Source organism: Mytilus edulis, chromosome 1, assembly GCF_963676685.1.
Source record: "Mytilus edulis chromosome 1, xbMytEdul2.2, whole genome shotgun sequence".
NCBI lineage: Eukaryota > Metazoa > Mollusca > Bivalvia > Mytilida > Mytilidae > Mytilus > Mytilus edulis.
In genome coordinates this window covers 85,459,097-85,476,272 of record NC_092344.1, presented here as the reverse complement: position 1 = coordinate 85,476,272, position 17,176 = coordinate 85,459,097, and the positions used below count along the sequence as shown (strand labels likewise).

The 17,176-nt window shown below is 29.8% G+C and overlaps 1 protein-coding gene across 1 annotated transcript; it reads right to left on the bottom strand.

Annotated features, from left to right (window-relative positions):
* Positions 1 to 694: 694 nt before the first annotated feature.
* Positions 695 to 17,130, bottom strand: LOC139493039 (ankyrin repeat and BTB/POZ domain-containing protein 1-like). Its single transcript, XM_071281183.1, has 12 exons — positions 16,975 to 17,130; positions 14,363 to 14,425; positions 13,499 to 13,554; positions 10,905 to 11,049; positions 10,018 to 10,177; positions 8,839 to 8,884; positions 8,335 to 8,451; positions 7,623 to 7,747; positions 6,839 to 6,931; positions 5,569 to 5,727; positions 4,051 to 4,251; positions 695 to 3,373 (listed from the first exon to the last, which is right to left on the bottom strand). The coding sequence occupies exons 1-12, from the start codon at positions 17,028 to 17,030 to the stop codon at positions 3,167 to 3,169; spliced, it is 1,428 nt and encodes a 475-aa protein (XP_071137284.1). The 5' UTR covers positions 17,031 to 17,130; the 3' UTR covers positions 695 to 3,166.
* Between the last annotated feature and the right edge of the window lie 46 nt (positions 17,131 to 17,176).

The window sequence follows — 17,176 nt, the reverse complement described above, 5'->3', positions numbered from 1 at the left end:
CAAACATTTGAAATCCGAAGATGGATAAGTACCGAAAATCGTTGAAGAGCTATATGTCAAAAATACCTAAAATAAATACGCCTGATGCGTGTTTCGTCTACATAAGAATCATTAGTGACGCTCAGATAAAAATAGTTCTAAAGCCAAACAAATACAAAGTTAAAGAGTATCGAGGACCAAAAAGTCCAAAAAGTTGAGCCAAATACGGCTAAGGTAATCTTTTCCTGGGATAATTAAAACCTTAGTTTTTCAAAAAATTCAAAGTTTTGTAGCATGAAATTTGTAGTCTTTTTTAACTGATTTTTATCGGTTTGTTGTTGTTCCACCATTGTCCCAGGTAAGAGGAAGGACTGGCTGCCTGGAAACATGTTTAACCTAGCCACATCCTGTATGGGTTAGATTGAATTCATGATCTTAAGAGATTGTAGTTGGGTGTTGTTTATCATATTGTTTTGTACATAAATCAGAATATTAGATTTTTTTTTTAGTTTTTTTTTCCTTGTCAGGGAATTTTACAGCTTGCTTTGTCATGTTTGCAGGATGTGTTTTACATACTGTTGAAAGCTGTTTGGTAACCTTTAGTTGCTAGCATCTACCTTATTTGGTCTCCCGTGGATAGTTGTCTCTTTTTTACAATCATACCACATCTCTTTATATTTATATCACTTATATGGATAAATAATGACCAAAACTATTTGTTTTATTCTCAATATAATTTTAATTTCTTCCCCAGAACATACTGTCCTTAGTGAAAGCAGGCATGGTTTAACTTGATACTTTGAGTAGTTAGAAGTCATAAGTTGTGTGCAAGTTCAGTTGATGCATTGAAATGACACTGTTTACGTATTTTTCATAACACATGAATAAAATATAAACTTACAGTTAATTTCGCTGAAAAGTTGTGAGCAAATATCTCCTTTTCAATAAAATAACATTAAAAAGCAATTCACTAATAACAGTTTCACAAAATCAAGCACAATTGGAAACATTAAACCTGCATAAATAACAAAACTTAACAAATGTATAATAAAATGGATATATTCAAAACACACCAGGTGTAATTTTAAACTTTAACTACTGAATATAATTATAACTAACATAACAGTATATACATCACTACAATATTTCACCAGTACATATTAAGTGTCATTCCTTAATAGTGTAAAAACAAAATAAAAAAATGCTTTATTTATATTGTTAATAAAAAAAATTTGTTAAGAGTATGGATTCTATTACAACTTCGAAAACAACATAAATAAATGGATAATTTTACAATTCTATATGTTACTTTAAAATTTTGTTGTTATAGGCAAGAAATAGTTGCATTTTTATTTCTATTTGCAGTATCATTGAAGATATTCATACATGCTAGTGAGCCGTCTGTTTCGATGGGGTCTTAAGTGGCAGTGATTCATAGTAAAAAAGAAATCTCTAAGTAAAGATAAGCCTCTCCATTTAGAGTTATATTCCCATTTGAAAGTTAAGCCTACATGTATAGATGGAAAATTAAACTGTTAATTATCAGATCCAGGTATGATAAGTCACTCTTTTGACCCTTGTATTAGAAACAAATAAATCAAAGTGCCTGTAAGCACTAAAGGGCAAGAAAAGCTCTAGTCTATTAATGGGCAATAAAATAGTACATTGCATTATATAAAGCATTGGTTAATCATGGACAATGGAAGCTATTTCCAATTTTAAAGATTACTTTAACAATGACATTATTGATATTTTTACCCAATTTTTACCCCAAAATTATCATTAATCGTTCAGATGTCTAAAAGTTTGACAACAGATATCAATATTTATATTTTTGATTTTTTTTTTTACAGATTGTCATTTAGAGCTTCAAACATTTTACTATTAGTGCAAACGAGCAAAACCTGCAAAAAATAGCCTCATTTTGAGATCTTGCCATTAATATCTAGATATTGTTTTTATCTAAAATAATGTTTTTTTTCCCTACCAGATGTATTTTACACAGATGTGAATGAGTACTGAATTATCTTTTAGGGTAAGGAAGTGGTTGGTATTTTTTTTTCTTTAAATATGTGTAAGTCAGTTGCTCTCGGTTCTACATTTCACTTTTAACATGTTTTGGACATCACAACTTTCTGTTCTAAACCAGTGTATTCACAAAGGCAAGTATACAACTACAAGTCTTTTGTTAAAATTTCAGAGGTAACATAATGGCTTTTATTATACCTCTTCCTTTACTTTATCCCTTTTGATACAAAATCTTATGTACTTAAGATAATACTTGTTTTAATGTTAATACTATAGGCTCTAGAAAATATGTCTGACATTACCAGGGTTTCCAAATCAGTCATATTTACAGGATGTGTCCTTGGTTTTTAAAGACCTTTATTATACTAAGGTGTTCTTGAAATAATTTGACTTAAAAGAAATAAAGATAAAGAAAGCTTAGGATATTGTTTTTTTTTGTTTTTTTTTTGTAATTTCAAGAGTATATAGTTCAACTTATCTATTTCAACATAATAGTTCATAATTTCTATTTTCTTGGTATTCTGAGAGATCTGACGTGTTAGTTTAATGAAAAATAACAAAGTTATACCTAAATTGCTATAATGAATTTATGAAATACATAAAATGGCCCTGTGTTATATAGAATATTTGATTTCACAGTCTGTATCATAATAATATATTAATATTTTCTTTGGGGTAGGGGATGCACAAAAAATTAATCTAAGATGAATGAACACTAAAATTGCAGTCATGTTACAATTGATGTTGCCATGCATATAATGACATCCTTAAAAACTAAACGGTTATCACAAAACTTAGCAAAATGTTTTCTATTGAAGTGTTAGACATGGCTTTTGATAATTACAGGATCAAACAAAATACCTGAACATTCTATTTTCATCAGGGATTTTCACAGACACAACAGAATTTGATTTATAGCAAAGATTGTTTTAAGTTGATCTAAAACCTTATTAATTTATAATCAAGTGATAAATATTATCACTATACATTAAATTAAATGTATAATATATACATACTGGTTAAATATATAGTACCTGATTCACTCTCCAGTGGCATAAATATTCATATAAATATATCAAATAACACCTAAAAATGTATCTTGCATAAAATTCTTGATAATATTTCCTTACAAAGGATAAACTATCAATATGATATAAAATTAGCCTTCAAGTTCTAGCTCTTCCAATAAATCATCAATAAGTCTGAGTTTTTCATTAGCTTCCTCCATCTCCCCATAAGTCTGTATACTAAATGTCAAATGAAACCTAATATTGTCAATGATATCTATGGTATCTGTCTCTTGTCTACCTTTCACTTCAGCAGCATCTTGTTTCACCAACTCTGCAAAGTCTTCCTGTTCTAGGATCTGAAATAACATACAACAGTTTGAAATATCTTTTATAAAATCTTCATAGATAGCATATTTTGTATCTGCGCCAGACGCATAATTCGTCTACAAAAGACTCATCAGTGATGCATGAATCCAACAAATTGTTAATTGATACACAAACTTTGACATGGTATAACCTTATTACTCTGTGAAATTTAAATGACAGTCTAACACTGATTTTAAGGTTCACTGAACAAGGGACACAAGTACTAGCTGGGGATGGTGTCCTACGGGCACATAAACTTGTTATAATATAAATTTGGTACAATTTTATCCTGCAAAACCTTTTATTCAATTCATCATTTCCAAAACAAAATATTATTTCTATTTGACTTTCAACCTGTAAAAATTGTAAGATGAATGTGATTGTCATAGGCATGGTGTGATTTTCTTAGAAAAATATTGTATTTTAAATGTTTTAAAGTCTAACAATAATATCAGCATATATAATGTTTTGCATGCTTAAATTGTGATCAGAAATAAAGACAACTGTCATTATATTCCAGACTATTAAAAAAGTTATGTCAGTTTTATTTCATGAGGGATATTTTTAAGCTACATTGTATGTTGAAATCTGTTAATGATAAATTACCATTTATCCTATCTAAATTCAACTAAAGTTTAATGTGAAGCAATCTAAAGAAAATAATTACCTTCTCAATATTATTAGCAATAAACTCAGCACATTGATCTTCAAGGCGTGGTAAAGAAAATAATTTTGCTGTCCTTGTAACCTGTACAACATTAGCGGTATTCAGATGTTTTCCTATATAATTTGCACAATGTCTCTTCAAACCAGGAAGTAAGTAAAGATCGGCACAACATAAGACATCATATACTGTCTCCTCAGATAGCTAAAATAAAGATCAGCACAACATAAGACATCATATACAGTCTCCTCAGATAGCTAAAATAGATATCAGCACAACATAAGACATCATATACTGTCTCCTCAGATAGCTAAAATAAAGATCAGTACAACATAAGAGTCATATACTGTCTCCTCTGATAGCTAAAATAAAGATCAGCACAACATAAGACGTCATATACTGTCTCCTCTGATAGCTTAAATAAAGATCATCACAACATAAGACATCATACACTATCTTCTCAGAGAGCTAAAATAGAGTTTAGTAATGAATAAAACATAGTATCATTGGACATCTGAAATAGATTTCATCATAGCATAACAGTTATACACATTTTCCTCAGATAGCTGGAACAAAGTTCAGCTTTGATGACTGGAATATAAATACACATGATAAACAATATGCATTTTTCAACTGAGTATAATAGTTTGTTCTTAAGTTGTGCTGTTACAACACTGTCACATGTTAGGAGAGGGTTAAGGGCTAATACAGATTTAAACCTCACCACATTCTTTAGGTGCCTGTTTCAAGTCAGTAGCCTGTAGGTCAGTGGTTGTCATTTTCAGGAAGAGAGTGCAAATGTTAACATTAAGTTAGATCATATATATGTTTTATGTTTATGCATTTCTTTGTACCTTTGTATGAGCCCCTTCTATATATATTTTGATCATAAAAGTAACACAAAACAAAGTATAGAGACTTATTCCTTTATAACAATACATTTTGGTGCCGTGACCAGGATGTCGAGAATATAGTGCAAATGTTAATGTTATGTTTTCCCGTATTTATGTATTATGTTAATGACGTTTCTTTGTACCTTCGAATGGTCGCCATCAATAGAGATTTTGATCATAAATGTAACAAAACGCAAAGGAAAGAGACTTTTTTGTTTATTACAATACAGTGGTTGGTTCATGACTGTCTTAATTGTTTTTGCACATTGTTTTGTTATGTTATGAATTGGTCTGTTAATTTTCTATATTGTTTCATATTTTTCTTGTCAGCGCTTTTCACATCTCAATATTTTTATATAGTATACAATTATATATTTTCACAAAACCTATCCTGTCTCACTTTTTGGCAACATAGCAAGAAGTATTAACTTAAAAAAGGAATCCATATTGGCCATAAAGTATTTTAATAAATACGCATGAAATATTTGTCACTGGATGTTAAGCAACCATCGATCAATCTTTTTCCATAATCTTGAAAAAATTGTTTGAAAATTTAGTAACTGTGAAGAAATTCTTTTTTGGGGCAAAAAGTGCGGCAAAAAATATCCGACTGACTTCTGAACCTTACCTCACAGCTATCTTGGTATATATAATAGAGAATTTTGGTGAAGATATCAGAGTTGACCTCACAAAGTCTGACAACAGGTATTGAGCTCTCAGTGTCATTCTCTCCAAAATGATTGTTGAGTAAAGCTTTAAAATAATCACTTCTTTCACAGAAAAATGCCTGAAAATTAAAAAAGAAAAATTAAAATCAAAACCATTTGTTTTTTTCTTTATCATAAAACTCTTAACAAAACAAGTGTTTCATAACTGTTTCTCGTTTAAAAAAAAATAATATAAGACTGTTGGTTTTCCTGTTTAAATGGTTTCATACTAATCATATGTGGGGCCCTTTATAGCTTGCTGTTTGGTGTGAGTAAGGCTTCCTGTTGAAGACCATACTTTAAAATATAATGGTTAGCATTTACAAATTGTGACTTGGTTGTAGAGTTGTCTCATTGGAACTCATACCACATCTTCTTATATCTATATGATCTTTTTCTGTGTTTATTTGATCCTTTAGGATTTAAAAAACATATGCAAGGCCTATTGAAAATAAAGGAGTCCAAAGCATTTCTTCTGTGACATGGTCCAAGGACACAGTTATCGTCCTTTGATTTTCATTGTCTATGAATACAGTCCCTAGTGTAAACAGTGTATAACATGCATGTTTTATTTGATACACTTTCCCAATTTATTTCTTGATATTAAATGCATGAAATATTAAGGAGGGGGATGTAATTACATGTTAAAAACATTTGGGTGCTGAATCTTTATGTTAAGTAGTGATTTGGTCCAGTTCAAAAAGGTCCAATTGTATCACGTCTGAAGCTGTCAAACTGAATTTTACACCCCCTTAACACAAAATTGTCAATATTTTGAGTTAAAGCTGGTAGAAGTTTCTATAACTTGATATTATTTGTCTCCGTGGTAGTACATTACACTGTAAAAATCTTTTTGAGAAAAAACAGGTGTGATTTTTTTAATTTGAATTTATTGTCTAAAAGAAATGCACTACGAACTAACTGTGTTCTCGGGCCACATATAAATTTCTAGTTTGTCTTTAATTATAACTTTTTATAAATAAGACATTCAAAATGTTAACCAGTTCTACCACTTATTTTTTAATGTTAGTTTGTAATATCATCAAACTTTGTATTATCCTGTAATTGTTTCACTAAGCTTTGATAAGATTTTAAATTTGAATATATATTTGTATTACTTGAATGTTAATATAAACCAAACAATTAGTGGGATATACAGGAAAAGACATAGCAAAAGACATCAAGAATTACTTTGTGACCCAAAAATTTGTGACCTTCCACAGTAAAACATATATCTGGATAAACAGATTGATACTCAGGTTCAAAGGGCAGTTCTCCGTGCATCTATAAAAGAAAAAAATTATGAAATGAATGAAACTGATTGTTTTCATAAAAGAATGCTAGTGTGCAAGGTCATACAATTAATGCCCTAAAGCTTAATCGAACATAAGGTCATTTTTAATTTTGTATCTATAAATTTTATTCAAATTTAATGATCTAAATTTAAAGGATGCAGTATAATGCATATGAAAGCCATTAATATTAAACAATGCAAAAATAGTAAATTTACTCAAGTCTTTAAAAAAACTTTTTTTTTTTGATAAATGAACAGGTAAACAGTGCAAACATTTAATCAAGTTCCCATACCCATTTGATTTCATCATCTTATATATATGAAAACCAAACTGACAATTCTACATTCAGTGGGCATGTTTAAAGCTATAAATTAGGGTCAGATACATATATGACTGCTACATGTATACAATCATTATTGTTGAGCTATAAATTAGGGTCAGCTACATATATGACTGCTACATGTATACAATCATTAACAACAAAACTATAATACTAATGACAGCATCAGTCTGAAATTGTGTTTGCCAATGCAAAAATAAGTTTTATATAAAATTTCAAAATCTAGTTGAATACATATGTGTGTGTCATACTTTGGTGAAAGTTTATTCCTAAATCTTCTTTTTTATATTCAAATTAAAAATGCAGATAAATATAATGATGAAATTTCGTTTGAATTTACCTGTGTACAAAGTTCTGCGGGAAGGGCTAAATCTGCTAGTCTACTGAGTTCCATCTGAAGTTCTTTACTGTCCAATGGCTGTTCCAGCACAAGTGTTGTCACATTTACCCCAGGTTTGGTTAGTTCTGAACATTAAATCATTGTATATTTACAAACAGTTTCACCTGGTTTTTTTTAATTATCTCAATAAATTTCTGCAACTTTCAAATATAAAAGAGAAAAGTTAAACTTTATCAATATTCAATAATATTTGCATTTTCAAATAAAAATGTGACATTACAATGTTTCCTATTTTCTTCAAAGTATTTACATTCTAAAATGTAATGAAGTTCATCACCAATGTTATTTTTATTACATAGAAGACACATTCTTTTATTTCTAACTATATTATTCCAGTGTTCAATACTACAGAAATTGGTATCCTTTACAGTTAATGAATCTACAGTATTCTATGATATGATTATGATATATCATCAAATGTATCTATACTGTAAATTCAGAAATTATTGCGATGTTTTTATTATTGCGAAAAATGCGACAGGGTTATGATCGCAATAATTTGAACTCGCATTTTGAAATTTTTTATATAAATTTTTTCTCAATATTGCAAAAATTAAAATCGCATTTCAGTCCAAAATTACAAAATGGCAATAATAAATGCATGCAATAATTTATGAATTTACAGTATTGTGAAGTTCACAAACAAACTTACCAAAAGAAAGTGTTTTCTTAAATCTTTCGTAAATCTGCTCCTGCAGATTGTGTAATTGGCACTGTTTGGCAAGTACCTGGCAGTCATCTACATTGTCTATATGGGTTTCAAGTCTTCCTACAAAGCAACAACATGTGTATTACGTTGTTGGCATTGATTTACTGCAATATTGGTAAAAACTGTTATAAAATATTCATTTATTGATGCCGTACCATATGAAATAACCTGTGTTTCTTACAAATAAAATGTAATTGTTTTCTTCCTTGATTTTTAAGATTTTTTAATGAAAGGCAAAGTCTAATGGACTGCTGTATTCAGTTGCTTTGAGAAAGGAAATCAATATCAACCTAATAGGTATTAACATAGATTTTATGATAAACATGTTCAATTTATCTGAAATTAAGAAAAATTATGAAGAATATAAAAAAGGCAAGGGTAAAACAATATGGCCCCGACAACTTTATTCCTGGGCCATAAAATGTTATAAATCATATCAATACATACCTGTATATAAATACTCTAAAATGGATTTGAAGGCTGAAGGGGTTATCTATAACAAAAAAGAAACAATTTATAAATACACTCTTAAAACTTTAAATTTTTTATTTATAGATATAAGATGTGGTGGTAGGAGTGCCAATGAGACAACTCTCCATCCAAGTCACAATTTGTAAAAGTAAACCATTATAAGTAAAAGTACAGTCTTCAACAAGGAGCCCTGGCTTGCACCAAACATAGAAGGCCCTAAAAATGACTAGTGTAAAACCATTCAAACGGGAAAACCAACAGACTAATATATATACATATATATATGTATAAAAAAAAACAGAAACAAGAAACCACGTCAATAAACAACAACTACTGAACACATCAGATTCCTGACTTATGACAGGTGCAAACGAATGCAACAGGTTTTAACGTTTTAATAGGTGCCAATCTAACTCTTATCTGAAACAATAGTGTAACATCACATCAAAAAAAGATATGCATGTTTTTATAAAGAAACCTTACAAGGCAGTTTTTGCTGTTCAATGGTTATGGAAAAATCATTTTTGTGGTATGACCAAATGCATGAAATAGGTAAATGTAGTTAAACTTTCTATTTGTAAATATAAAAAAAGGTCAATGTCACTAACATGACTAAACATACATGTATACAGCAAAGAATACATACAGAACTGTTGAGGCTTCATTACTATTTTAAATATGTTAATTTACTGTTTATCCCTCTATATCAAAACACAGAATGAAAGCTGATATAAGCAAACTCTTTTCATATTTTATATTTTGTCCATAACTTCAATGTATATATAAAAAAGAAGATGTGGTATAATTGCCAATGAGACAACTAGTAACGTTAAGTATGATTTCAAACATAATTTTAGAGACACTACGTAATGATTTCTAGAAGTATAGTTATTGAACAAATTGGGACATTGATTGAAGACAGGAGCTTGTAGGCCATAAAATTAATGTTTAACATCAATATCTTTTCAGACCATAGTAAAATGTCAAGTCAACTGACTTTAATAAGAGTTAACTGTTTTTCTGTATGTAATATAGTGTTGAAAAATTATTCTTTTGTCTACAAATGGACAACAAAAGAGATTATTCAGCCACTCAATAAAACATGACAGCCCAATCTGTTATGTATAAGAAATGACTTTCTGTTTCTCGTCTTACCAAATGATGACTAAGGACTATTTGTTGTCTATCCTTCCATCTTGTTCTAAATAAATTGGCAAAGTAATCGCATCGTGCAGAGAGTACACATCTGTGTGCTGGAAATTCTTCTCCATGGACATTAAACACTATATCTTTGTAGCTTCCATTCTCTGTTAACCTACATATCATCAAAAAATATTTTTTACAAGAAAATATTATTACATTACAATACAAAATTTTAGCATTTTCAATACTAAATATTTCTAAACATCCTTATTGACAAATGAAAGTGCTTGTAAGCACAGATGCGTAAAAATTGTTGTAATCTAATTAGTGAGAAGTAAAATTAAATCTATCTCTGAACTTTGCATAGTATACAGCATTGGTTGTATTTGATTTAACTACAATTCTGGACAAAGGAAGACAACTACAATTCTGGACAAAGGAAGACAACTCCAATTTTTAAAGATGACTTTAACAATGACATCATTGATAAATTTAGGACAGATATTAGATTCCTGCACCTTGATCGATGCAATATATTTTGTGTTTCTCAAAAGAAGTGATAAACCTTAAAAGATTTATATCAAGTCAGTAACATAGGGTTCTGATTGCATTTCGTGCATTTCATTGAGCCCTAAGAAGTATTTAATATTACAAACTGAATCCATTGTAATGATGAAAGTAAGTCTTTAAGTTCAAAGTGCTTTTCTGGTTGATTACGTATTTGCTTAATATTTTACCTCTTTATTTTATTCTGCTCACAAAGTCATGCTGATGTCAAAATTAAATAAACTAATTTTTGTTTTAGTCAATGTTGCAGGAAAATTTAATATCAACATGATCAATATAGATTGCTAAAGAATTACAATTAGAGTGAGCTTGCTACTTATAGGTATTTTTACCTCCTGAGGAATTCTTCATATTGATCTCTTCTCATAGTTTTAGATGATATAACATTGTATGATCTCAGCAAATTCCTAATCCTGTTGTTTAATGCACCATACACACATCTTTCTCCATCAAATGTATTGGCCTGACATTTGGCTCCTTCATTTCAACAATAAATGCATGTATTACATAGGAAAACAAAAATTAAGCAATTATAAATGAATATTGCTTTATGTATTTAACAATTAAAATTTGAAAATGGTGCAACTATTACGCGCACTGTTTTATTTAAGAAATATAGGTTCTTATACCTGTAATAGATATGCATAAATTATCATGAGCTTTTACATTGTACAAATGTAAATCATAAAAGTATCCTCTAAGTTAAAGTTCATTAATTATAAGCACACATTTTGGTCAGTGTATGATACTATCCAAATCATTATGCCTCCCATTCAAATAAACCTGAAGAGGTGATCGTCATAATGGTTAAACTGAATATTTTAAGTACATGTAGTTACATTCTATACCAGATTTCTGTCTCATATGAAAAGCGAAGGTTTAAATTTTTGTTTAAATGTTTGTCAATTAACATGATTAAGTATTTTAATATATGTCACTACAAACATATAAGGACAAGCAGTTAGCTCTTGAATTGTTGTCTTGAAATTGGTTGACTCAAAATTTCAGATAGGTCAAACTTTTCCCATAAACCTGAAATTTTCCCATATATTCATGTGTATATGTATAATATAAGTATTTTGACTTTTGATGAGTCGAATTGATTGACTCTAAATTATGTATGACTCAAAGCAAATGTTAATGTTAAATTTAGGGTCACTGACCATGAACTGTATCCATTTATGACATTCTTTTTCAACATTTAGTGTGGTATACCAAAGATGACCTTTGATCACCATAATAAATAATAAGTGATACATTTTAATCAAAGAGCAGATTGCTCTGAGGGATACGATTGCCGTTGTTTCATTGACACCGATGTATACATGTAGCTGGATAATATTATTTTTAAAACTAATTCAACTGCACATGTAAAATAGTTACAAGATAGCCAATCCCCAATAAAAGTGTTTAAACAATGTAATTAGACCTATTGTGTTTTATTTTTGTACTATCAATTCCAAGTTTACTTTCCACAGCAGTCACTGAGACTCAGAGTGAGAGAAGGCATTTCACCTCGTACATTATCTTATTATCTTATCACCTATTTTCCTACGTTATTTCTAGGAGGCACTCCATTCCTAACTCTTATATTATATTTAATTTCTTTTGGGTCAGTGATCATGACTCCTTTCCGTACACATTTATCGGTTTAAATTGCATTCGTTTTTAATAAAATTCGTTTATTGACAGAACGAGCTAATACTCTATTAGAATTCACAGATTATTTCCGGAAGGGAGACAACTCGATACGATAATATGGAAGACTCCATTTCGCCGAAAGGGGTGTTCTACGATGTGGACGATATTCATTTTAATTTAAATGATGCATATGATTTAAAATTATGCAACAACAATAACCCTCAATAGCGGACATATATAGAAAAGATCACATGAGTTATAAATTAATTGAGTGGGGAATCTAGAGCAACCATTCAATCTAAAACCCCTGAATTCAAGAAAACTATACGCATGCGCATAATTTCCAAAACAAACCCTGAAGCAAGAACGTATATTAAATGTTTATTAAACGACCTAGATATCATGGTTCTCTATTACAATCTCAAATATCAGTTTCATAACGGTAACATATAAGTAAAACTCCACTTCAGTTCTTATATGACAGAAATAGATTGATTGGAATTCCGAGAACTCTTGCATTTTACCAAAACTGGGAGTTCCCTCTGACGTGTTTCTAAATTTATAAATACACTAAATATAAATACTGCTGAATTCTAATTTTCCGTGTTGTTAAAAACACGCATATAAGTCAAGGGAATTATTAAACATGAAGATTATGTAAAGAACATTATAGGAAAGTTGTTTAAGTTCAATCCCTTTGTTTGTTTTGACCTTTTAAAGCAAGACAATCATAAGAATCTGAGATGTTCCTTAATGTTTAGAATAAAACGATTGACGTGAGGGAAATGCTCTGAGCCACCGGTATAAGTCTACAGATTGCTTGAAAGCAATCGTATCCCAAAAACAATTAACCATAATCATACATTAATGAGCTTTATGGTTGTACACAAATCAGGGATTATGACTTAGTGATGAACCCTAATCTACTCAATCAGCGTCTATCATCTTTTTGAATTTCCTCTTGCAGAAAAAGATTGAAATAAAAGAAAATTAAAATGAATTCAAAATTTTCTAAAACATTTTGTACACAAAAAGGAACAGTTTTAATTTGTCAACTTTAAATCACATGAAGATCAATTAGAAATTACTTTCTAGACTAATAAACAACAAGAAAAAATTATTGTACGCTGAAATTAATACCAAGCTATGCAAGAGTTGTGTCCCTTGGACTGTCTAACATACAGTATTTGGTTGAGTTGAACTAAAGGTGTATCAAAATATTTCTGACTGACTTTGAGATAACAAGAGCCTACATGTACTGTATATTCACGTGTTAAAAACTTACCCTTTTCCAGTAAATATTTGACCAACTCTTCATACCCACATAAACAAACATAGTATCTACAATGAAGAACATTATAATTGCTTATAAATACTAAGATTCATTTAAGATACTTGTAAATTAGTCACTGCTTTTTGTATTACAATAAAACTTCACTTTAAACAGTTGATAAATACACATGTAGGGTGCAATATATAACTAAAGACTATAAAGAACCCATGTCTCTCATCTCAATCTAAGACCATCTTCAACAATTGAAACCCTCATATAATATAGACAACAATATAATTTAAGACTGGATTCTGGGAGAGAAGGAAGTACATGTATATGAAGAAACAAATTAAGAAATATACAATATTGTTTTCTGAGAAAATTTTCTTTATATATACATGTACATGTATATATTATGTACATGTATATATTATCATTTAGAAATGTAGAAATTTATAAATTAAGAAATTTTGTCTTTCATTTTTTTTGTACACAAATTGGGCCGTTTGTTTTCTAGTTTGAATTGTTTTACATTGTCTTTTCAGGGCCTTTTATAACTGACTACGCAGTATGGGATTTGCTCATTGTTGAAGGCCATACAGTGACTTAAAGTTGTTAATTTCATTGTCATTTCGGTCTCTTGTGGAGACTTGTCTCATTTGCAATCATACCACATCTTCTTTTTTTATAACCACTTGTTTCCGAGATAAGAATGAAAATGTGGATTGGCAATCATAGTGATACCACATCTTCTTTTTTAATATTTACAATAATAATCCATTTGTAAATGGAGGAGAGGATGTAGAAATCCAATAGTGCAAACAGTTGCCTTTAAGTCAAAATCAAAATGTATAAACAAACAAAAATTGTACTTACAATGGTGTACTATCCCATTTATCTCGCACATTTAGTTCAATTTCTTTCTGCTCAACTAAATATCTGGGGAAAAAAATAGTATACATGAACATGATGAAAAGGACATATTTTGTGACCTTTACTATTCATAATCAAGCAAGATATTTTAACTTTTTAAACACCAAATCAAATTTGAAATTGCAACTAGCTGTCTGTTATGTTGCACTGTCACATTATTTCATGTAGTTCTTCATAAGCAATAAATTTACATTTTTTTTGTACATTTACATGTACGCATACATGCACAACATTTCTAAATGTCAACAGCCAACCTGAAGTTTGCAAAGTTAAACTGGTCTAAGGTGGACTGTTATCTCATTTGAAATCTTTCATTTTCTTATTTCTTATGTAAAAAGCACAAGAGACAATCATGACCTTTACAGCTATTGCTTGGTGGCAGAGGGGAAATAACTCTGATATTTTCTTATGACATATACAAATGTACATGTATGACTGTTTTGTGATGTTTGACAGGCAAATTCCAGACTGTCATGCCATACATCTGAACTACATAACATGTAGTTATAGGTATAGGGGGAGGGTTGAGATCTCACAAACATGTTTAACCCCGCCGCATTTTTGCGCCTGTCCCAAGTCAGGAGCCTCTGGCCTTTGTTAGTCTTGTATTATTTTAATTTTAGTTTCTTGTGTACAATTTGGAAATTAGTATGGCGTTCATTATCACTGGACTAGTATATATTTGTTTAGGGGCCAGCTGAAGGACGCCTCCGGGTGCGGGAATTTCTCGCTACATTGAAGACCTGTTGGTGACCCTCTGCTGTTGTTTTTTATTTGGGCGGGTTGTTGTCTCTTTGACACATTCACCATTTCCGTTCTCAATTTTAGTTAGTTAATCTCTGGTTTTTACTTCGAACATAGAATTAATTGTGAAAAGAATAAATAAAAAAAGAAGTAAGAGTAATATTTTAAAGTCAATTGATAACATTTTTGTGTAAGTACATTGTATCACAGATCTATACATATGCCAAAGTACATGATGTACATGTATGCTTTGTAATTAAATATCTTTCTTTATTTTAGCAAGCATTTATCTCACATGATAACTTGTTTAAACAATACAGATACATTGTAGCTTACATGAAAATGGTAAACAAATATATTGCAAAAACAAAGATTTTTGTGTGTGTATACTTTTCGTGAAAAAGGATTATCATGAGTTGCCTTATACACCACAAATTGTATTATTTTGGCAAAGTTACAAAAAATCAATCAGAAACCACTTGAATATTTTTTAAACTTTCAAGACAGTTAAAGTTTAATTTTGATAAAATCATTTGTAGGCTAAATTTTGATTTGGATAAACTCAGTACCTGTTAAAATAAACATTGTGTACAGTTGCGGTTCCAAAAGGGGGGGGGGTCCTAGGGTTTGATAGGGTTACATATGTACATGCATTACTTTTTTTCAAAAAAATGTACTATATATATATCTGTAACAGATTGTTGGAGATTTAACAAAAAGAGAAATTAAGATTTCTTGATTAACTTAGAAAACAATCATTTGAATATTAATTTTCTATATTTTTTTTTTATTAATTTTAGACATTCACTGACATTTCACACAAAATATTTTTTTTATTCATAACAGGTGATAAGGGTACATCAACATTATCCTAGTGACAAGTTACACATATATGTATGACAACAGGTCTTTAGAATGAGGAGGATTAAGGATGTTTTTTTTAATGTTAATTCCTATTACACATCCTTAATGCTCATTAGTTATAATAACATATACATGTGTACAATATAAAAATTGAAATGGCCATGGACAATCAGCTATATATATAGTGGTCATAAGTGTTTCATCATTTATAAATTTGGCTCCATATTTCATATAAGATACATCTTAGATAGAGTTTCAACTAAATGTACATTTTGTATTTCTTAATCATGTTAATTGTACAAATTGAATAAAATTATTTTTTAAATTTAAAAAATACAGAAAATGTCCTGTCATGCCTGTATAAAATATATTCTAGGAAATCACCATCCAAAACAATTGTGATGCAAAAAATATTTATGGCTACATTGAAAAAAAATGATATCTCATTACTTGTAAAACAAAATAAAAGATTACTGAGTCATATCAGTATGTATAATATTTCATGAAATATTTCATGATGACTATAAAAATTATATTGCACCCAATGGCATTGAGTTAAACAGGAAAAAATACAGCAACATCAGCCATGTCAGAGTGGTAGAAATTCAGTTTTGACAATATTTTTTTTAAGCATCACCATGATCATTTATTTAGAATTTCCAAGAGGTTAAACTCCTTTGACCTAAGTCAATTAAACAAAGTATCAAAGTATGCATGGTTCCCTCATGACAAAAAGTCAGTTTGTCTGCTTACATTTGATATTTATTCCTGCTAAACTATTCTCATTCTTAAATTTACATGTCAGCATCCGCATCTCAAGTATAACGCAAATGCAACTGGTTGTCTGCCAATATTTTTATGCAAAAATTTCAGAATGTTTATCAATAATTTCACAATGTAAATTTACTAATTTAACAAAATCAAAACATTCATTTAAAAATTCTTACTGCACTTTTTGTAGATCTCCACGCTTGCAACTAGCAAACAAATCTTGTAAATCCATCACTTGTCCTTGAGTTCACTGAGTGACTGACACTGTGAAGTTCTGTTTGTTTACATCTTTTCAATTTACCGCTCGTGTCATTGAAAAATGTCAACAACACGCACGCCAAGATTTGTTTTCCTCAGGGGAAAGAAAATGGAATTAAG

Coding starts and splice junctions, on each gene's coding strand:
- LOC139493039 (XM_071281183.1), bottom strand. CDS start 17,030: ATGGATTTACAAGATTTGTTTGCTAGTTGCAAGCGTGGAGATCTACAA. Junction 14,426..16,974: donor GGAGATCTACAAAAAGTGCA/GTAAGAATTTTT, acceptor TTTTTTCCCCAG/ATATTTAGTTGAGCAGAAAG. Junction 8,885..10,017: donor TAGTCCTTAGTCATCATTTG/GTAAGACGAGAA, acceptor TTTTTGTTATAG/ATAACCCCTTCAGCCTTCAA.